The sequence below is a fragment of the Vombatus ursinus genome, unplaced genomic scaffold (genome assembly GCF_900497805.2).
Source record: "Vombatus ursinus unplaced genomic scaffold, bare-nosed wombat genome assembly UNPS02014778.1, whole genome shotgun sequence".
Classification (NCBI taxonomy): Eukaryota; Metazoa; Chordata; class Mammalia; order Diprotodontia; family Vombatidae; genus Vombatus; species Vombatus ursinus.
Window position 1 is genome coordinate 48,656,242 of NW_020954556.1, and position 23,306 is coordinate 48,679,547.

Here is a 23,306-nt window from a genome sequence, read left to right on the forward strand (position 1 = left end):
AAGTTAATAAGTACACACGCACAAAGTAGTTAAAAATAAGATAGGAGTGAAATTTGGAAGCAGGAGAGGGCTTTGCTATAGCAGAATGAGAGCAGGAGAGCCATATAGTACTTGGTTTTTGTTTCTTCTTGTCACTTCTGAAGTAACTTTGGGACTGCAGTACTGCAGATGGACACCACAAATTTGTGTTAGCTGGATTCTTTGAAGAGAGATAGAGTGAAGTAAATGAAACTGGTACTTTTTTTAGACTCATGAAGTAGATTGCTATTTTCTTTGTATAAAGTATCTATTTCCAAGGAAGTTTTAAGATTTTTTTTGGGGGGGAGGGGCAGTGTTCCAGGATAAAATTAAATGGCTAAATATAATGTCTAATACTGAAAATAGGAAGGGATTGGCATTAATCCAATTCTCTACTCTATCTAACCTTGATTTTTACCTTAGTGATAGTCTGTACTCCACAACAGCATCTCATGTATCTGTTCCTATCTCTTCATTTACATATTTGTTGTTGATCTTCAGTTGTTTCTATCATGTCCAATTCTTCGTGTCCCCATTTGGAGTTTTCTTGCCATTTCCTTCTCCAGCTCATTTTACAGATGTGTAAACTGAAGCAAACTGGCCTACGTTATTTGCGCAGAGTCACATAGCTACCAGGTATCTGAGGCCGGATTTGAACTTATGAATATGAGTCTTCTTGACTTGAGGGCCAATACTCTTATCCACTGTGCAACTCATATCCCTTCAACAGATTGCTTCTACCACTGTCACTTCTCATTATGACATAAATTTGGATTTGGAGCAGTTTTGCTAGATGGCAGCTGCTATTATTATCCTCATCTTACAGGTGAAGAAACTGAGGCAAACAGAAGTTAAGTGACTTGCCCAGGGTGATACAGCTAGTAAGTGTTAGAGACTGGATTTGAATTTGGGTCTTCTTGACTTCAAGCCCAGTGCTCTATCTACTATGCCAAAGGGAAGTCAGCGTTTATAAGTTCCTTCGTATTAGTATCTTCTGTATCTTTTTATTTTGTACAGTGCCTTATGTATAGTATAGATCTTTGAGAATTATTTGTCAGTTAATGAAAGAATGAGTTAAAGAGAAACCTTTGTGGAAGCTAGTTCATTTAGCAGATGATCTGGATAAACTGAAGATCTTGAAGAACATGGCTGGATAAATGAGCTTGTGCTTTTTAAGCATAGGGCCTTCTTTCCTTATCGCCAATCTTACTTGCTGGGAATTGTGCCTAGAAAACTTAGTGAAATGTAACTTGAAAAAATGTAGCTTATCAGTTAATCATAAGCATGAAATTTGGAATAAAGTTGGTGTAGTGTAGATAGTAAGGACATTAATGTTCATATTCCTCTTCCCCTTATTTCTCTACTTGATAAGAAGTCTACTAGTGTTGTAAAATGGAGCCTAGCATATTGTTTGCATATTGCTGGTAACACAATAAATATTTATTAATTAATTGATTTGATTTAGCAGAAAAACCAAAAAACAGCACACAAACAGAAATTGTCCCAGGTTGAGTAAGTAAGTTTCAATTAAGAAAATCTAGGTAGAATTCTTAACCTGGGTTCTAGTAACTTGTTTAAAATTTTTTTAAACTATATTTCAATATAATTGGTTTCCTTTGTGATCCTATGTTTTTGATTATTAATTTAAAGACATTTTTCAGGGTACAGAAATTTTACTAGATGCAAAAAAACCCTCAAATGATCTTTCCATCCCCACTACTTAATTGCCCTATATCCTCTTGTATATGTCTAAAAACCTTAAGAAGGTTATCTATAATCAGTGCCTCCATTTCCTTGCCTCTTACACTTTTAACTCTCTGCAGTCTGGCTTCTGATTGTATCATTCATCTGAAACTTCTCTCTGCAAAGGTAATCAGTGATTTCTTGATCACTAATTTTAATTTTTTTCCCCCTCAATTCTCATATTCTTGAACTCTGTGGTACTTTTCTTTCTAGATTTTTGTGGTTTTCTTCCAAGCTATCTGATTGTTCCTTCTCATTCTCCTTTGATGGATCTTTTAAGTCATGCCCTATAATGGTGGGCTCCAAGGACTCTGTTCTGGGCTCTCTTCTCTTCTTCCTCTGCTGTTTTTCTTGTTGATCTCTTCAGCTCCCAGATTCAATTATCATCTCTCTACTGGTGATTCTCAAATGTACTTATCCAGCCCTAACTTTCCTCCTTACCTCTAGTCTCACATTTCCTACTGTCTATTAGATATCTCCAGCTGGAGGCCTTATAGGTATCTTAAACTCATCATGTCCAAAACTGAACTAATTTTCTTTCCCTTCAAATCTTCCTCTCTTCTACCACTATCCTCTCAGTCACCCAGATGATTCTCAGATGTATTTTTATTCATCCCTAATTTGTCTTCTAACCTCCAATCTCATATTTTGAAATGCCTATTGGACATCTCAAACTCATAGACATCTTAATATTTGCATGGCCAAAACTTAACTCATTATCTTTTCCCCTAAATCTTTCCCTATTTCTAATTTTCCTCTTACTGTCTAGGATATCACCATCCTTCCCTCCCAAGTACACAATGTACATGTCATCCTCGATTCCTCATTCACTCATCCCATTCTATTTTTCTTGGTGATCTGATCAGCTCCCATAGATTCAATTATCATCACTCTATTGATGATTCTCAAATCTAATTATCTGTTGCCGAGGCCCGTCTATTCTACCTCCAGAACTTCTCGTGTGTATATCCCCTTCTCTAATGATGCTACCACCCTGGTGCTGGTCCTCATCCCTTCACACCTGAGCTACTGCAAAAGTTTGCTGAGTCTCCCTGCCTCAAATTTCTCTTCACTCCAGTCTGTCTTCTACTCAACTGTCAAATTGATCTTAAAATGTGCAGGTCTGACTATGACAACCTTCCTTTCCCCAATTCCATTAACTCCAGTGGCTCTCTATCACCTCTAGCATCAAATATAAAATCCTCAGTTTGGCTTTAAAGCCTATCATAACCTGGCCTTTTCCCTTCTTTCCAGTCTTTTTACAGTTTGCTCCCATTCACATATTTTGTGATGCAGTGACACTGGTCTACTTGCTATTCCTTTCACAAGATACTACAGCTCTTGATTGAGCATTTTCATTGTCTTGTCTCTTCATGCCTGGAATTTTCTCCCTTCTCTCTGCCTCCTGGCTTTCCTGACTTCCTTCAAGACCCAGCTAAAGTACAATCTTGCACAAGAAGCCTTTTTTGATCTCCCTTAGTGCTAGTGCCTCTCCTCAGTGATTATCTCCAATTTGTATCTTGTTTGTACCATTAGACTATGTGTTGTATTTTTTTTTTAAACACAGAACTAACTAATTTTATTTATTAGGTCGCCTATGTTTCCCAAAATATCCCCTTTCCTCTTACACTCTTAACTCTCTGCAGTCTGGCTTCTGATTGTATTATTCATCTGAAACTTTTCTCTGCAAAGTTAATCAGTGATTTCTTGACCACTGATTTTAGTCCCTCCCCCTCCCCCCAATTCTCATAATTTAAAATGGGGATAATAGTGCCTGCCTCTCAAGGCTGTTGTGAGAATCAAATGAGATAATATTTGTAAAAACAAAAATAAAAAACCACATAATAGACTCTATATAAATGCTTATTCCCTTCTCTTCTCTTCCTTAATTGTTAACTTGGTCAGACTGCCAGAGTGGTTCATGATATAAAAAAAATTAAGAAACCGAGAGATAGATCATTGATTTGTTTCTCCTGCTTTAGATATGGTTGCTTTTTATTATGTGAGATTTAGAAACTATACTAGTGAGAATTTAAAATGCCCAGAATAATGAGATTTCCATGTAGAACCTATAGGGCTCATTTAACTGTTTATTGTCTGTATACTTGGGAGTTGACTGTTCTTATATATTTTGTGCCTACTTTCCAGTTGATTTATAGCATTGTTGTCTTTGTTCACTTTTGGCATATCTTAAATGTTAATAGTGAAATAATTATTATTTTTGTGCCTTTCCCCTCCTGATTTAACAAGAAATCTTTTTGGAATCAGGCAAGAGGCAGCTAGGTGAAGGAGGCAGCTAGGTACCTCAGTGGATAAAGCACTGGGGCAAGTCACTTAACCTCCTTTTGCCTTAATCTACTGGAGAAGGAAATGGCAAACCACTCTAGTATCTTTGCCATACAAACCCCATGAACACCGTGGTCCCAGGAGGACACAACTGACTGACTGAACAATAACAGCAACAATAATGGAAATGCTTTCGTAATTATTTACCTGCTTCTCCCACGTGCACTTGTCTCCAAATCTCATTTGTCCTAATGTGATGTTTTTTACAGAGCTCCATAATCTTAAAAATTCCACAAAATACTATAGATTTGATTTTTTTTAAAAATAAGCAAACCAGTTTGGAGATTAGGATTGTCTTTGAATATTGTGATTATGCCAGTAATTATGCATATTAATTGTAGAGTGTAGGTGGTGTTTCTGTTTAAAAAAAAAAAGACCAAGAAATTTCTAAGTAACTATATATTTGGTCAAAAAAGTAATTTACAAATTATTTTTAATTTCATATAAAAAACTACATTTCAAGGTTTTGAACCCTTACATATCTCTCCTTATATCCATTTTAGGTTTTATCAGAAAGGACCAATATTGAACCTTGGGTGTGTGCCAATATCATCTGCCTTTTTAATGATGATAATACAATTCCTTTCATTGCCCGTTACCGAAAAGAGCTGATTAACAATCTTGATGCTGATGCTTTGCGGGAAGTACAACAAACTCTAGAGGAGTTGAGGTAAGGAGGCTGTAGAGAGAGTTGGGTTCATGGGTAAATGAGAGGAAGGAGCAGCAGAGAAAGAAATGACAAGGTGTTATTGAAATTCCAGGTCTGTGTTTCTTGAATGGCTATAGCATTAGTATAGTTACTTTAAGAAGTCCAGGTCCATTCTATTTCAGTTTATGCTTGTCTGCATATACATTCCTGTCATACTCTTCTGTACTTTTTTTGTGCAGCCAATGAGCAGGAGAGAGGAAATTTTGAAGTCCTGATAACTTAACCGTACTGTTTCTTTCTGAGGGTTACCTGAGACCTGGTTTTTTTAGATGGGCAGAAGTATGACTGCCAGCAGGAGATTCAGAGATATCTATTTTGATCCAAAACTCAATTTGATATATAAACTTTTAGATTACATCAAATAATTGTGTCTGTTATATGAAAGCCTTAATGGAAAGCATTTTGAAAATGAAGTGGGGTAGAATTTATTCTTTCCTTTTTCTTTTGTCTAAAGATTTTTAGGAAATATGTATTTGTGATTAGTATGTTCTCATTTTCTTATGCAAGTATTATGGAGGTGGCTGTTTTGTTCTTGTATTTTTCCATTTGCTATTAGAAATATTGTTTCTGAATATTGAATACAGTGATAAGTATTCTTACTGTCCATTAAATATAGTGTTCATGCTATGGTCTTTATATCAAGAATACTTTACGTGCATAATGTAGGATATAATTACATTTTAACTCTAGGATCATAGGATTTAGAGCTGGAAGGGATTTGAGAGATAGTGATCTTATACTTGATCAAAATTTTGATTGTTTCTTGTTCTCCACTTTCAGAAGTTTGGAGTGAATTTATTCTTTTTTGTTTTAGAATATTGTTGTTTGTTACAACAGTTTTTTATTAAGCTTCTGATATGTTTGGGGTACTTTGTTAGGTGCTGCATGTAAAAATATTAAATGAGACATAGTCCTAAAAAATGAATTTTTTACTTTTTCAATTAACAATCATTTACTTTTTCTCCATCTCACCTTTCCCCTCCCCCAATGGGAAAAAAAAAGAAAAAGAAAGGTCTCGTTATAAGTATGCATAGTCAACCAAAACAAATTTCAGCATTGGCCATGTTTAAAAAAAAATGTGTCTCGTTTTATACCTTGGGTCCTTTACCTCTTGTAGGTAGCTTGCCTCATCATTTATCAAACTCTAGAAAATTGTTTTGTTATTATATTGATCTTATCCCTTAAGTTTTCAAAGTTAATTGTCTTTACAATGTTTTTGTATAAATTGTTGTTTTATTTCTGCTCACCTCACTCTGCATCAGTTCATTCAAGTCTTCAGAAGTTTCTATGAAACTATCCCTTTTATTGGTTCATAGAGCACAGTAGTAGTATATTTTTATACTCTGATTTGTTCAGTGATCACCTAATTGATAGACACTTTCTTAGTTTTTAATTCTTTGCCACCACAAAGAGCTGTTATAAATATGTTTGTATGTATAGATCATTTTCTTCTTTCTCGGATCTCTTTGGTTTAGAGGACTAGTAGTGGCATTGCTGAGTCAAAGAGTGTGCACCATTTAGTGCCTTTTTGGTGTTGCTCCAAATTGCTTTCCAGAATAGCTAAACTAATTCTCTGCTTCACTAACAGTGCGTTAGTGTTCCTCTTTCCTGCAGCCCTTCCACTATTTGTCATTTTCCTCTTTTGTCAACTTTGCCAATCTGCTGAGTATATGATAGAAGCTTAAAGTTGCTTTAATTTGCATTTCTCTAATTATTAGTCACTTAGAGCATTTTTTGTTATGATAATTCATAGTTTGGATTTCTTTCTTTGAACCTGCCAGTTCATATCTTTTGGCCATTTATCAATTGAGGGATGGCTCTTATTTCTCTAAAATTGATTCCATTTCTTATATGTTATAGAAATGTGACCTCTATTGGAGAAACTTTCTGCAAAGGTTTTTTTTTTTGTTTGTTTTAATAGTTACCTGTTTCTCTTCTTATTTTAACATTATTGGTTTTATTTGTGCAAATACTTTAAAATTTCATGTAATCATAATTGTCTATTTAATATCCCGTGATCTTCTGTATCCCTTTTTTTTAGTCATGAACTACTCTTCTATCCATAGATCAGAAAAATAATTTCTTCTTTTCTCATCTAATTTGTTTATGCTGTAACCCTTTATATTTAAGTCTTGTATCCATTGGGAGTTTGTCTTGAAATATAGCATGAGGTGCTGTACTAAATCTAATTTCTGCAAAAATGCTTTCTACTTTTCCTAGTAGTTTTTGTTGAATCTTGCTTGATTCTTGCCTCAGTATCTGGGGTGTTTGAACTTATCAAATAGTAGGTTACTAACTTGTTTTTCTTCTGTGTATTGTATTCTATGCTTATTTAAAATGGTATTTTTCTATCTCTTCCTTATGAGTTCTGATGGTAATATGCAAAAATGCAAGTGATTTATGTAGATCTATTTTATTTTATTTATTTATTTATTTATTTTTTAGTGAGGCAATTGGGGTTAAGTGACTTGCCCAAGGTCACACAGCTAGTATGTGTCAAGTGTTTGGTGTGAGGCTGGATTTGAACTCAGGTCCTCCTGACTTCAGGGCTGGTGTTCTATCCACTGCACCACCTAGCTGCCCCCTTGTAGATCTATTTTATATCTTGCAACTTTGCAGAAGTTATTGTTTCAATTTTTAGTGACTTTCTAGGGTTCTATAACTAATATATTGTTTGCAAAAAGCAATAATTTTTTTTTATTTGCCTATATTTTTTCTTCAATTTCTTTTTCTTAGTGCTATAAGCATTTTTAGCATTAATTTAGGGTGTGTGAGGAAACCCAGAAGATCAGTTCGGATGGACTGTCAAGGACCAGAGAAGCATTATTGTGTTAGCTAGTCAGTCAACAAGTAATTATTACTATGTGCCACAGCCACTGTCCTATGCACTGTGGATATAAAGGAAAAAACAGTCCATCTTTTCAAGGACCTCATGTTGTAATGGGAGAGAGAGCATGTAAATAACTATGCACATAGAAGATACATACAGAAGTAGTAGAAGGCAGATATTCATAACGTGAAAGATGTCAGCGACTGGAAGAACCAGGAGAAGTCTCTTATAAAATGTGGAATTTGATCTGTCCTAAAGGAAGCCAGGGAATCTTTAAAGATGCAAGTCAGGAAGAAAAGCTCGAAATACAGGTTGTAGCCAGGTTGAAGGTTTTTTTTTTTTTTTAAGAGGCAGTGGGGGGTTAAGTGAATTGCCCAGGGTCACATGGCTAGTTAGTAAGTGTCTGAGGCTGGATTTGAACTCAGGTCCTCCTGACTCCAGGGCCAGAGCTCTATCCACTGTGTCCCCTAGCTGCCCCTAGAAACAATTTTTAATATTTGTTTTTAAAACTTTGTAACTGTATTTTTTTATTTTAATAGGAAAATATAGAAATTTTTCAGTAAGGTATTTTTGTGATGGCATATGCTAGTAGGAACCTCTGCTTGGCATAATTTATGATGATTTTTAAAAATTCTGTTGACTAAATAAAAGCTTTATTTTCAGGAGATTTGTTTATGGAGATGTCACTCTATTAACTGTTCCCTAGCCTTTGTTGTGACTTTGAAATTTTTTTACATAAAGGGTTTTTCTTCTAAGATTTGATGTTATCTTTTCATAGAGCTGAATATTCCCTTCATGAATTAGAAAAGCAAATGGCCTTCATAGGTAGGGGAAAAGCTTTCCTTCTATTTTTTTTTAACTTAAAAAAAATTAACTTTTTTTCCTCCTTTGCATTTTATCTATTTTTTTTGTCTTTTTAACATTCTAATTTATTATTAACATTTTTTCTTTTTAAAGTTTGAATTCCAAATTCTCTCCTACCTCCTCCCTCACCCACTGAGAAATCAAGCAATATGATATCAATTATATATGTGAAGTCATGCAAAACATATTTCCCTGTTAGCCATATGTTTTTTTAAAAAAGCAAGAAAAATAAAGAAAGTGAGAAAACTATACATTAATTTGCAATCAGAGTTCATGAGTTCTGTCTTTGGAGGTGGATAGTATTTTTTCATCATGAAATCCTGTGGAATTGTCTTGGATCACTGTATTGCTTAAAGTAGCTAAGTCTTTCACTGTTGATAATCATTACAGCATTGCTGTTACTGTGTACAATGGTCTCCCAGTAATTTTAACTTCACTTTGCATTAGTTCATATAGTTCTTGCCGTGTTTTTTCTGAGTCTACTCCTCCTTCATCATTTCTTTTTCTTTCTTTCTTTTCTTTTTTTTTATAAGTCAGTCTGAGTTAAGTGACTTGCCCAGAGTCACACAGCTGGTAAGTGTCAAGTCTCTGAGGCTGGATTTGAACTCAGGTCCTCCTAACTCCAGGGTTGCTGCTCTGTCCACCTTGCTTATCATTTCTTTTTTTAATTATGTTTTATTTTTTCCCAATTATATGTAAAAATAATTTTTAACATTTGTTTTTAAAATTTTTGGGTTCCATATTCTCTCCTTCCTCCTGAAATCATCCCTCATCATTTCTTATAGCACAGTAGTATTCCGTCACAATCATATACTATAACTTTTTTAGCCATTTCCCAGTTGATGGGCGTCCCCTCAATTTTCAATTCTTTTCTACCACAAAAAGAACAGCTGTAAATATTTTTGTACATATAGGTAGATCCTTTTCCTTTTTCTTTGATCTCTTTGGGATATAGACCTAGTAGTCATATTGCTCAGTCAAAGGGTATGCACAGTTTTATAGCCCTTTTTTGCATAGTTTCAAATTGTTCCCAAGAATGGTTTGACTAGTTCCCTACTCCACTGTTAGTTCATTAGTGTACCTAATTTTCCTTCATCCTCTTTGGCACTTGTCATTTCAAATAGGTGTAAAGTGTATCTCAGAGTTGTCTTAATTTGCATTTCTCTGATTAATAGTGGTTTAGAGCATTTCTTCATATGACTCTAGATAGCTTTGATTTCTTCATCTGAAAACTGCCTGTTCATATCCTTTGACCTTTTATCAGTTGAGGAATGAATTGTGTTCTTGTACATTTGTGATGCAGTTATCTAAATTGCTAAGAAATTAGTCCTTTATCAGAGAAACTTGCTGTAAACTTTTTTTTTAAGCATAATGTAGTTTCCCTGATTGTCTCTTTTAATTAGGTCTATTTTTGTTTCTGCTTTGTCTGAGATCTTGATTGCTACCCCTTCCTTTTTTAATTTTAGGTGAAGCATAATAGATTCTGCTCCAGCCCTTTATTTTAACTCTGTGTGAGTCTTTCTGTTTCAAGTGTATTTCTTGTAAACAACATATTGTTGGATTCTGGTTTCTAATCCATTTTGCTATCAGCTTCCATTTTATGGGTTAGCTCATCCCATTCCCAGTTATAATTACTATGTCTTTCCCTCCACTTGGTTTTCTTCTGTTTCTTTTTTCTCTCTCTCTTTTTATCCTCTCCTTCCTCAAAATTCTATTTTGCTTCTAACCACTGTGTCCCTTAATCTGTCCTCCCTTTTATCATTCCTCTTTCCTTTCTGTTTTCTCCTTTCCCTACTATTTCAGTATTGGGTGAGTTAGATTTATATACACAACTGAATGTGCATATATATTTTCTTCTTTGAACCAATTCTGATGATAGTGAGGTTCAAGCATTGCCCTCCATCTCTTATCCATGTCTTTCCCCTCCACTGTAAAAGCTCTTCCTTGAGTTCTTCTTGTATGTGAGATTTCCCCCATTTTACTTTCCCCAGTCTCTTAGTGTGTCCTTCTTTGTTACCTCTTTATTTTTTTGGAGATCATTCCACCATAATTGACTCACATCTATGCCTTCTGTCTATGTAAACTCCTTTTAACTACCCTAATAATAAAAGTTCTTATGAGTTAAATGTACCTTTTTCCATATAGGAATGTAAACAGTTTAACTCTACAGTGACTCTTATGATTAGTCTTTCGTGTTTACCTTTTTATGCGTTTTATGTCAGATTTTCTATTCAGTTTTGGTTTTTTCATCAGGAAGCCTTGAAAGTGCTCTATTTTATTAAATGTCTTTTTTTTTCCCCTTGAAGTATTATACCCAGTTTTTCTGGGTAGGTGATTCTTGGTTGTAATCCTAGCTCCTTTGCCTTTTGGAATATCATATTCAAAGCCCTTCACTCCTTTAATGTGGAAGCTGCTAAATTTTGTGTGATCCTGACTGTGGCTCCATGAAGTTTGAATTGTTTCTTTTTGGCTGCTTGAATTATTTTTTCTTTGACCTGGGAGTTCTGGAATTTGGCTATAATATTCTTGGGAGTTTTCATTTTGGAAGTAATAGGTGAATTCTTTCAATTTCTATTTTACTCTCTGCATCTAAGATATTGGGGCAGTTTTCCCTGATAATTTTTTGAAATATGATGTCTAGGCTCTTTGATCATGGATTTTAGCCTAATACTTCTTAAATTATCTCTCCTGGATCTATTTTCCAGGTCAGTTGTTTTTCCAGTGAGCTATTTCACTTTTTTTTTCTATTTTTTCATTCTTTTGACTTTCTTTGATTGTTTCTTGATGTCTTCTGGAGTCATTAGCTTGCACTTGACCAGTTCTAGTATTTAAAGAATTATTTTCTTGAGTGATATTTTCTACTTCTTTTTCTGTTTAGCCAATTCTGCTTTTTTTAAGAAGTTCTTCTCTTAAGTAGATTTTTGTGCTTATTACCATTAGGCCAATCCTGTTTTTTAAGGTGTAATTTTCTTCAATGTTTTTTGTGCCTCTTTGACCAAGCCGTTAATTCTTTTTTATTTTTATTTTTTTTGCATCACTTTCATTTCTTTTCCTAGTTTTTCCTCTACACTCTTAATCTTTCTTTAACTCTTCTGGGAATTCTTGTTGGGCTTAGGTCCAATTAGCATTTTTCTTACAGGCTTTGTTTGTAGCTGTTTTCTAACAGTTTTCTTCTAAGTTTATGTCTTGATCTTCCCTGTAACTGTAGTACTTTATGTAGTCAAATTAAATTTTCTGTTGTTTGCCCATTTTTCCAGCTTATTTTTTGCCATTGAACTTTATGTTAAAAGTTGGACTTTGCTCACTGGGTGAGGAGGCACAGTCCCAAGCTTCAGGCTTTTTTGTGCTGCTGTTTTCAGAACTAGTTCTGGGGAGCTCTAAGTTTTGGGTGTTTCCAGGGTGATATGATCCTGGGAGAGGTATAGTCCATGCGCTCCTGGTTTGCACTCTGCTCTTTAGCCAGGAAGGGCCCCTGAACCCTTTCAGCCACAAGTATTAGTGGTCTTTTGCCTTGGAACTGTGTTCAGGGCCTCTGCCCTTTTGTGATGGACTCCCAGCTCTCCTCTCCACCCTCGATCTGCAACTCAGAACTGTGTATGGGTAACACAGTTGCCAATCATTGCCCACCTATACCCGGTGCCAGTAAAGGGTCCCCTGTGATCTCTTTCTGACCAGTTATCCAAGCCCCTTACTGTCTCTGGGCTGACAGCTTCCAAAGTTGCTTCAATAGCAGCTGTTGCTGCTGTTACGAATGTGGGCTCTGGACAGTCATCCACCCTGGTATCTCAGACAAATTTTGCCAACCTCTTAAGTTTTCTTAGGCTGGAAAATGTCTCACCCTGACTTTTTATTGATTCTGCTGTTCTAAAATTTGATTTGAGGTGTTATTTTAAAGCTGTTTAGAGGGCAATGTTGGGAGAATTCAGCTGGGTGACTGCCTCTGATCCCCCATCTTGGTTCTGCCTCCACTCCCTTCAATTTATTTTTTTTATTTTAAAGGACGCTTCTTTTCAAAGCTCTGCTGGTTCACTTTAGAGCCTATCTTTATAACTGTGTAATGGCACCTCATTAAGAAGAATCTATTTGACTGTCAGGGGTCCTAGAAGGAAGGGGAACAAAAGGTACAGGCTGTGCCCTTTGGGCAGAAATAGTTTTTATATATACACTGTCTTACTCTCCCTAACATGATGCTTGGTGCTGTTTTTGATCTTTATAAACTTGGACTCCTTCTGTTGTTTCTAATGATCAGTAATTCCATATTTAGAACATTGCTCATTACCCTGGCAGCGCCGCTCTTAAGGTAGTGTTAGGAAAAAGTAGCTAGAAAGAAGGCAATTTGGGATGGAGAAATACTGTAGAAGAGTGTATATTTAGGCTAACCATCCAACTTAACAAGTTGGGACCCAGGCCCCTCAACTTTCCAATGAATCCCATGAGGAATTAAGTATGCTGACAACAAGGATTTACAAACAAAAAGGAAACAAAAAATAAAGTTACGGAATATATGATTATTGTGTAATAAATAGTTTTCATTTTTAGGACTGTTGCAAAGAAGACTCATGCCACGATCCAGAAGATTAAAAAGGAAGGGAAACTATCAGAATCCTTGTTAACTGCCTTGTTAAATTGTAGAACTTTAGAAGAATTAGACCATGTGGTAAGAAGTACTTTGTTTCTATTTCTTGCTTAAGAAATAACTGCTTTTGTTGGGAATGTACTTAAAAGAAACTCAAAATACCCATTCCAGTCTCTGGGAATTGATCCCTTGGTATTTAATGCAGGGCCTGAAATAGCAAACTTGTTTTTTCTTCAAATTCAGTCCAGCTTTTTATTTTTGAATTTTTGATTAAGAAGGAACAGGAAATATGGCATGTTAGTGAAAGAAGAGACCTTAGTGAAATCTAACCTCTCATTTTGTAGATTGAAATTCAGATTCTTCAGACATTTGTTAATTGCCTACAATTTGCAAGATTCTGTACAATATGCTAAGGTTAAATAGGTGACTACCATATGGAGGCAGATGTGGAGAATTATAACTCACATTTCTATAGTCCTTCAGAATTCTGGAGTCACTTTTTTCACTAGGTTTGTGAAGAAGGTAGTTCAGGTATTAAGATGTTCATATTTCAGATAAGGAAACTAAAGCTCAGAGTGATTAAATAACTTCCCATAGTTACATTGTTTGTGGTAGATATGGGAGCAGATCCCCGTTCTGTTTAAAATACACACATACACATGCACATACCCCTTGTGTGTGTGTGTGTGTGTATTTCATGACCATGAGCAAAAAGTGATATAAAGTTAGAAAATAACAGGTGAAATCCTACCCATGCTCTATAATCGTTAAAAAGGCAGAACCCAAAGAATTAAGAAATAATGAGAAAGAAAATAAGTTGTCTTTGTTCTGTTTACTCTTTCTGGCCTCCAAAATTCTGCCACTTTTGATTCTATTTTCTTTTCTTCTTTATATTATTCTTTAAAGAAAAGTGTGTGTGTGTGTGTGTGTGTGTGTGTGTGTGTGTGTGTGTGTATTAGTCTATATTGATAGAATTCTGGTTATTCTGTAGACTCTAGTTCTTTTAACTTCTATCTTTGTACTCTTTCCGTTACACCATTTCAAATACAACTTCAAACATACTTTTCTAGACAGAATTCTAGGAAAACTTCCATCTTTAGAATGAAGCTTTGGAAATGAATTACAATATGCCTTTTTGAATGTCTGAGGTGTCTTTTCTGAATTGTGACATATAAGAGGTTTTGGTTTCTAGGCCCTTCAGTCAGCTGCTCATACAACATTCTGGAATCATTAGACAGCAGTAGGTCCATCTGGCCTATCCTATTCATTTTATTCCCACTTGTATTCCCAATATTCTTTGGAATCCCACTACTGAGGAAAGAACTCTGCCCTTAATTTCAGAAGCTTTGGGTTCTAATCCACACTTTTAGTTTTGTTAATGAGTGAATTACTTAACCTTTCTTAGTCACAATACACTTAATTGTAAATTGAAGGTAGTAATACTGGTACTGTCTACCTTATAGGGTTATTGTCAGGATCTGGATCAAAAGAAGTGTGATACTAAATCATAAAGCACTGTGTAATGGGGTAATAGCCCTTGAGGGCAGAGATTATTTTCATTTTTGTTTTTTTATCCCTAGTTTCCAGCACAGTACCTGGCACATAAGTGCTTAACAAATACTTGTTCAGTTGAAATGAATTATTTATAATTACATTATCCTATCACTTCCCAACTGTTCCTTATATCATCTTCTTTCCTTCCCATCTTGCCTGGTTTAGAGAACAAACTCCTTACTTGCAGAAAATATACCTGGAGTCTTTAGAAAATCAAATGAAGTGGAAATTATGTTAGAGATTGTAGGTTTTTTATTTCTTTTTTTTTATTTCTGGCACTTGATTTTATGCCTAGTTTTCCACTGTCCAGTTTGATTAGGCACAATGATAGGTTTGGCTCAGGTTGTGGCCCAGTGCACATTTTGGGGGTTGATTAGAGCCAAACTTATTGTGTCTTGGTTACTTTTGGACTGGTGTTAATGGAGGGGGCATCAGGAAGCCAGTTTATTTATGTAATGAATAATAGGACAGATGAAGCCTTAGAAAATCTTTGAAGGATTAAACGGGAAGTTCTAGCTGCCTTGTACTTGTTATTTTGGCAGTGCATTTATCCTTAACTTACATGCAGATAAATTACTTTTATGAAATATAAGCCTTTGTTTAATATTTATTGTGGGATAATCTAGGTAGCACAGTGGATAGAGCACTGGGCCTGGAGTCAGGAAGACCTTAGTTAAAATCTGGCCTCAGACACTAGCTGTGTGACCATAGGCAAGTCACTTAATCTAGTTTGCCTCAGTTTCCTTATCTGTAGAAAGAGCTGGAAAAGGAAATGGCAAACCACTCCAGTTTTTTTGCTAAGACAACCCCATGTAGGATCACGAAGAGTCAGACATGACGGGTCATTTTTATCTCCTGTGCTCTTGGTAACACCTTGACCTCTCTTAGGTTGTGTGCTTCCAGAGGACAGAGATGCAGTATGTACCTTATTTTGTGCAAAGCCCAGCACAACATTGTGTACAAATAAGAACCAATAAGTGATTCTTCCTGATGAAACCAACATGTAGTTCTTGCTTATTGCTAGAAAAATAAGCTAGCAGAGTCAATTACATTTTTTGACACAAATTTCAAGTGGCTTTTGAATTTCCAAGGCAGAGCTCAAGAAATCGTAAGGTTATATCATTAATGGAAACAACTGTTCATACAACCTAGGTGTGTGAAAGAAGATGATTGGCTTTGCTGCTTTCTAGCAGAATTGTGATAGAATGTTTTAGGAGAATATGTAGAAAGTATCAGTGTTGACTAGTAAGGGATAATATATAGGCAGTACTCATTTGAAATGAGGGTTAGGGATGACATGACTAAATTAAACATGTATAATTTGAAAACCTTGTTTGAATTATTAACTTCAACCTTCTCTACTTGACAGTTTTTTACCATCAGGGTTAACATTAAGTAACATTTCCTAGAATTTCTTCTTTTTCCTTCATCTCTGCAAGACCTCTTCAGAAATTAACAAATTGAAAGGACACAAGTCAAGGAACAGGAAGGAGAAAGCGTAACAAGGAGTCTATGAAAAATCCACAAACTGAAGAGTTTCTTGAAAATTGAGATTTTTTTTTTTAACACACTAGCCCTCAGAGGGAAAAGACAACAATTTTATCCTTGCCTCAAATTGCCGCCTTTATCAACTGATATTTATTATATAACCTGTTTGAAAAAAGAGTATGGGGAAGAGGAAAGGGCAGTTAAGGGCTTCTCTCGATGGAATATTTATTATGATCATCCTTATTTTGATGACTAATTCAAAAGTTTTTGCTTCTTTTAACATGGAGTGGTAAGGTATGTTTTCTCATCTTCCCTTTGTAGTCAGCCCCATATAAAACTGGGAGCAAAGGTACCAAGGCTCAAAGAGCCAAACAACTGGGATTAGAAGGAGCAGCAAAGACACTGCTTGAAAATCCAGAGGCACTTAATCTGCTCTCCTTTGTGAAACCCAGTGTGAAAGGTAAGTGTGGTATACCACGTTGTGACTTGGAATACATCTTATGCATAGAAATCAATTTTATCTCTATCATAAATATCTGGTTTACTTGTAAAGTACAATTTTCCATCCCTCCCCCAATTTGTTCTCCATCACTTTGGATAAAAGAGAAGAAAGTGACATAGAAGAGCCCTTGGAAAATGAGGTCTCATGTGTGCTCGCTCGTGCGTGCACACACACACACACACACACATACACACAGAAGCTGTGTACAATTGTAAGATTAAACAATCTGAGAAGATGGTTCTGGTCCAGTGGTTTAATTCCTTGGGTAGTTCCAATGTCAAGTTCCAATTACACTTCCAACTACAAGTGTGTAGAGGGTAGCCTGATAACAAAATGCCACTATTCTGTGTTGAACCTTTTAGAAGGTAAGCACAGATTGATTTTTCTTTTGTCTCTGGCAGTTCAAACTTGGTAAAATGTTTTCTATTTGTATATAAATACATACATATTGTCTTTTTGGAGCAGGGGAAGAGAAATTAAATGATGAAAAGACAAAGCAGAATTGTTTGAATTTGGGGTGAGAAGCAAAGACAGAATTTGAACTTACTTATTTTTATGATCATCTTAATTTCAAGCTCACTACAGTTTTCCAGCAAGTTGAAACATTTAGTTAATCATTTTTCCTGCAGCATAGTTCCTGTCAGGTAATTGTACCCATGATAATTGAGCCTAGAGGTGATACTGCATAACCAGGCATTAAGAGTTATCTGCCCTGAGCAGAGTGATCTCTATCAACGCTCGGCATTTATTTTCAGTACAGAATACTGGAGGTTTTAAATATTCATAATTTTATCCTCTTTTTTTTTCTTCTCATAGTCTAATAAGCTTGAGTATATTTTGCCTTTTCTGCTCTCTAAAGTACTTTGTTTTATAAATTATGTCCCCAGCGGTTAGGTTTTATGTAATCCTATCTCCTTAAGTTGACATTGGTAGGGAGACACTATTGTTAGATATTGATATGAAGCATGTGATGATGCTTATGATTTATTGGTCAGTGGGTACACAGAATAGATATAACAATAGCAGTATAAATACTGGCCTAGTACAGCCCTACTTGTGTCCTTTCTCTTTCCCCCATTTCCAGTTAGAGATATAGAGGGATCAATAATGATAGTCTAAAACCAAGAGAAATAAAGTCTCGGTGGAAAGGTTCTTATCTTCACTTCTACCCTGATTCTTTATGCATTTTCCCTCATATAATCAACTACCTTTTCAATGCTATATTTTTTTTGGCCTTATTCTTGAATGTGTAGGAAACAAATTTCATTGGTTTTTCAAATAGGGGAAGACATAACTTACCACGAGCAAGGTGAGCTGAGGTCCATCTAATTGGCATTATGTTTCTACAGAAATCCCATACCATTTTCTACCCTCCCCACCATCAGTGGCTCTTTCTGAATTCTTTGGTGTCCATTCAAAGAAACACTATGCATAGACATCTTTGTAAGGGACAACCTTGTGTAAATGAATTTTTTAAAAGGCCTCTCAAAATTTCTTTCTTTTCTTATTTCTCTCCTAAAACATATTTAGCCATGTCTTCATGGTAACATACTTGGTAGTTGGGTAGCTTGAGAAAGTTAGTTATTGGGACACAAGATTGTATTTTTTATTTTTTTGGAAATTCTTACTTCCTTAGCTTTGGATTTCTTGTAGGTCTTGTTTTATCCAGGTACCAAGCTTTTAGGCTCTTGAGGAATTATTTGGTTACATTAAGTTAGAACTAGAGCAGAGAGGGTTTTAAATATGAGCCCCTCACATTGGGATCCTCTGAAAACTAAGATGGTTTCCTTTCGTGGGTACAAGACAGCCTCAGAGTCCCTGCTTTACTTTCTTTGCTATCATTTTTATTGTGTCTGTGAGTTCCTCATTAAACTTGATTTAAAGATAACCTTTAGAGTAGTTCTCCTCATAAGCTCACATGTGAGGCGTTTGAACCTCAAGAAATGGGCAAACAATGAATGATTTTCCTAGGTGGTCATCATGTAGCCTGGGTAACTCTCCATTAATGTGTTAGAAGAAGTTAGCTCATTGTGTCTTAGGAGAGTTTGCTTTTTCATGGACCTAAAAAAGGACAGAGTAGGAGCATTAGTGCAGGGTTCCAACTTTTAGTCAGGTATTCTCTTTCTTATAGACTCCCTGCTATTTTCTAATCTTCCCAGTACTTGTAGTCCTCTGATCACTTGTGGGAGGAAGGAGGTTGGTGGTATCATGTGTACACCTTTGTGAGATTAAAGATCTGGGGTTCAGAGAAGAAAGAAGAGTTGGTTAAGGTCACAAAATAATTAGGTGGGTGAATAAGCCTGGTGTGCTCTGGGCCTAAGAACTGCTTCTTTCTGAACTGAGAATTCTGGTCAACAGGACTTAGGTACTTTTTTGAGAAAGAAACAGATTAAAAAAGGTATAATCATTCCTGACCCACTCATTAAGGGAAAGTTTTAAGAGTACTAGGGAGACTGGTGCTTTTTGGGGAGGTCTTTCTTCCCTTTCAGACAGTTTTAGGTTAGTGAGGACAGGAATTAGAAGGATTTAATATGGGGGCTATGCTCTTATGCCTCTTAAAAATTTGTTTTAGATTTTATTTGGACTAGAAATTTATTAATTGTACATAGTCTCTGAAAAATATCTCATGTTTCTTTTCTTTTTCCAACCTTTCTTCCAAAGGACTTTCAACTCTCCAGGACATTGAAATGGGAGTGCAGCATATCTTAGCTGACATGTTCGCTAAAGATAAAGACACATTGGATTTTATCAGAAAACTGTATGTTCTTCTGCATTATGGGCTTTTAGTCTGTGGGATTGTGCTATTAGATCACCTTTGGTTAATGCCAGTGGCACAGAGTCATGATTAGTTTAATCCTTTGAAGATAAATTCATATTAGAAATTTATATTCAGAGTCGATTTTTTTTTCTGCCTTTGAATCAGACTTGTAATTTCATTGGTCTAGGGAACTTTGGATGAGGAAACTCCCTCTGCGAATCCAGATTGTCTCCTAGTCATTGCCTTACAGTCTTAGGGAGTTGTCTCAGCTGTGTGGCCTGCCCAGGGTCATAGAGCCAGCATGTATCAGAGGCTTGATTGAAACCCAGGACTTCCTGATTTTAAGGCCATACATACATACTCTAATGTCATTTTGTCTCTCAGACACTGATCTTTTAGCTGTATATTTTTGCACGTGCTTTATTTTTGTTTAGCATATTTTTGGTATAGATAACTATTGTTTCTTCTAAAGGTTTGTCTCAATATTAGGAATTTAATTTTTCAGATACTGTGTGAGTTTACATTTTACTGAGCTGAATGGGGAAAGTAACACATTTTTTTTTTTTCTAATTGGTGAGGCATTTGGGGTTAAGTGACTTGCCCTGGGTCACACAGCTAGTGTCAAGTGTCTGATCTGAGACTGGATTTGAACTCAGATCCTCCTGACTCCAGGGCTGGTGCTCTGGAGCCACCACTGCGCCACCTAGCTGCCCCAGAATAACACATTTCTAAATAGTTTTCATACATTCATGCTGTATGGTTAAGTTTTCTAAATTTGTGTCAGAACCTCTCTCTCATGTCTTCTTTTTGATTCCTGTATCATAAGAGTAGGCATTGTTTTTAAATGGCTTAATCATGGTATTAGATGATAAAGAGGCCACTGGAACAAGGTGTTTTATAAGAGACTGTCAGGATAGAGTTGCTGGACCTGGAGTTGGGAAGACTTCAGTTCAAATCTGGCCTTGGACTCTTCCTAGCTGTGTGACCCTGGGCCAAGTACCTTAACTTCTGTTAGCCTCTGTTTCCTCATCTATAAAATGGATATATTAATAGCAGTTAGCTTCAGGGTGGTTGTGAAGATAAAATAAGATAATATTTGTAAAGTGCTTTGCAAACCTTAAGATGTTATAGAAATGCTAGTTGTTATTGTTTATTAATATAATTATGAGATAGTTAACTTTAATAAATTTCATGACTGTGAATGATGTCTTTAAACTCATCCAGGCCTGTTATTGATCTAAAGAGAGACCAGGTGAGATTATAAATAGATAAGCACAACCTATTCCAGTTTCTGAGACAAACACACAAAAACTTCTATTCCATTGAACATCATCTTTGAATATGAAAGACAATGCTTAAAATAATTCCTTGGTATTTTGACTACTATTATAAACTACTAATATGCTTTTATTACTGTTGCATTGGCACATTTATTTTTAGCTGCTTATTCTTTGTGCATTATAGGTGCTCACGTAGGTATGTTTGTATCCAGTCATCCTTGGCAAAGGTGTCATCCAAGAATGAAAGAGAGAAAGATATCAGTAAATTTCAGCTTTACCAGAACTTTTCATGCAACATAAAAAGTATTCAGCATCATCAGGTAAATACGTAAATTGCTTATAAATAGTGGTGGTGATAGTGATAATACTACTAAATATAGTGCTTACAAAGATCTATGATTTCATTGGTTTATTTCTTTCATTGAAGTAGATAAGAACCTCTCTGTGTCTTATTAAAAAGTATTCGGATATTTTTTTTCCAGAAAAATCAGTCTGCTTTTGTCTAATCTTCGGTTATGAACCAGTCTGAATTTAGCTAGACTATTCTTTATTTTTTTTAACTATTCTTAATTTTTAAATTAAATTAAATTTTTATTAATGAACAAAAATCTGTTTTATTTTCCTCCTGTCTCCTCTTACCCCCTTAAAAAAAAAAGAAAAATAAAACCTCTATAAGAAGTATATATGTGTATATAATTAAGCAAAAGAAATCCTGCATTATCCATGTCCATAAAACCAGACATATTTCTCATTCTGCACCCTGTGTCCATCACTTCTGTGTTAGGAGGTAAATAGGATGCTTCATCATCTACATCCTGGAACTGTGGTTGCTCATTTCACTGATCAGAGTTTGCAAGTCTTTTTTTTTTTTTTTTCCCCAGCCAAAGACAAGGTTTATTAGAACATCCGTCATATTGGGCAGACTCTTAAGGAGTCTGAACATTAGTGAGCTATTGGCTAGATTGTAAGAACTGAGCAGTGGCTACATTTTAAGAATCTGAGCAGTGGCTAGATTTTTAGAATCTGAGCATCTTCATGGAGACAAGATAGACTTTATATACAGAAAGACTGTGGGAGGGATCTAGGAGTGGCCAAGTAGTTTGGGGTGACTGGAGAAGGGGTCTGAGGAAGATCTGGATGGGAGTGGCCAGTAAACTGGGGTGAACAGAACTCCTGGGACCTGGACCATGGAGCCTAGCTAGGATTAAGTGTGGGAAATGGCTAAGGGCCATAGGAAGGGCTAGGCTAGGATAAGGGTAACAGAGTTGGGAGATTGGGTGTAGCCACAATAAAAGGTCAGTTGATGGGATTATAGCCTCAGGCAAATGCCAGAGATTTGGCCATGTGGGAAAGTCCAGGGTTTTTTCCTTTTTGGGGTCTAGCTCCCATCCTCATCATTCCCCCTCAAACAAATGGGACCCAAATTCTTTTGGGGTAAGGGGCAAAGGTCTAGCATAGAGCTGTCCCTGCCTCGAGGGGGTCCCAAAGAGGAGGTTGACTGGAACCAAGCACAGACTGCGTCCAAGGAACTATGGGGGGACATTGGCTGGTACCTGCTGTTTGCTACCAACTGTAGGTGGATAACCTATAGTCTGGAAGACACAAATCTGACAGAAAAGACTGCAGGGCCCAGATTTAAAGCAGGGACTAGATTTAGTGCCCAAATATGAGAGGATAAAACATCCTTAGCTCTGTTTTGATTCAGATAATTTAGTTTTCCAACCATGCAGTATCAAATCCACCTCATAGTCAGACTCAGGAATAGCCAGATGGGTAATGTTCCCTTTCAAAGGAACATAATGGGGAAACTGAGCCAGGAGGATCCCATTTTAGACTGAGGCTAAAATTGTCCTCTCAGCTTTTCCCGATGCTGACTTCCCACCAGTATCACATTCTGAGTAGGTTGTGGCATGTCTCAGACGGTGGAGTCTTGATTTATCCATGGATTATTATGACCCATTAGACAACTCAAAATAAAATTATGAGCTTTTTTACCTCAAACAGCAAGTTTCACTAATCACAGCTTAGGAAAAACTTTTCCAGGATTCACATCTCAAATTTAAATTTGTCCTGGTGTAAAAAGCCAATCATTTAGAGATTATTTCTATATACTTGCAAATTCTTAGCAAGATAAAACCCAAATAAGCTTTTTGGCAAGTTTGTACATTAAAACAATAACCAACAATAGCCAAATTATTTTAGTGGTAACCAAATTATGAAAAGTTGTGTGACATAACTGATACAAAAAGTTCACCAATTTGAAACTTGAAACAAACCAATTACCAATCAGGTGACATTGATTTTGTTAAATTCATTTCCAAATTACTTTACACAGAGAATCAACTTGTCATCCTTAACAATTAAAACTACAAATTTAAAAGAGTGAGCTTACCCAAGTTCAGAGGCCAGCTTCTTTACCTTGAGCAGGATGTGCCAAACCTGGGTGATGCTTCCAGACAAAGGTTGCCCTAGGGCCCGAGGCCATTGCCAGTGGGGCTCATGCTGTAGCTGCTGCCCCCCTCCCCCCTTCCTTTCCCCAGATTGGGGGAGGGCAAAATCAAAGGTGAGGGGGAAAGGGTGAAACTCACTTCTCTTATGAGAGGGGTTAACAAATACTCTCTTGACTCAAGGGAAGGGA

At 36.1% G+C, this 23,306-nt stretch overlaps 1 protein-coding gene across 4 annotated transcripts in view; it reads left to right on the top strand.

Annotated features, from left to right (window-relative positions):
* SRBD1 (S1 RNA binding domain 1) overlaps positions 1-23,306 on the top strand; it is a 320,284-nt gene that overhangs the window by 16,594 nt on the left and 280,384 nt on the right. For all 4 annotated transcript variants that reach the window (XM_027865580.1, XM_027865578.1, XM_027865581.1 and 1 more), the window contains 5 exons: positions 4,611-4,777; positions 13,050-13,167; positions 16,450-16,588; positions 19,292-19,388; positions 20,853-20,988. In XM_027865580.1, coding sequence (XP_027721381.1) covers positions 4,611-4,777; positions 13,050-13,167; positions 16,450-16,588; positions 19,292-19,388; positions 20,853-20,988 — 657 coding nt within the window. The remainder of the gene's footprint in view (positions 1-4,610; positions 4,778-13,049; positions 13,168-16,449; positions 16,589-19,291; positions 19,389-20,852; positions 20,989-23,306) is intronic.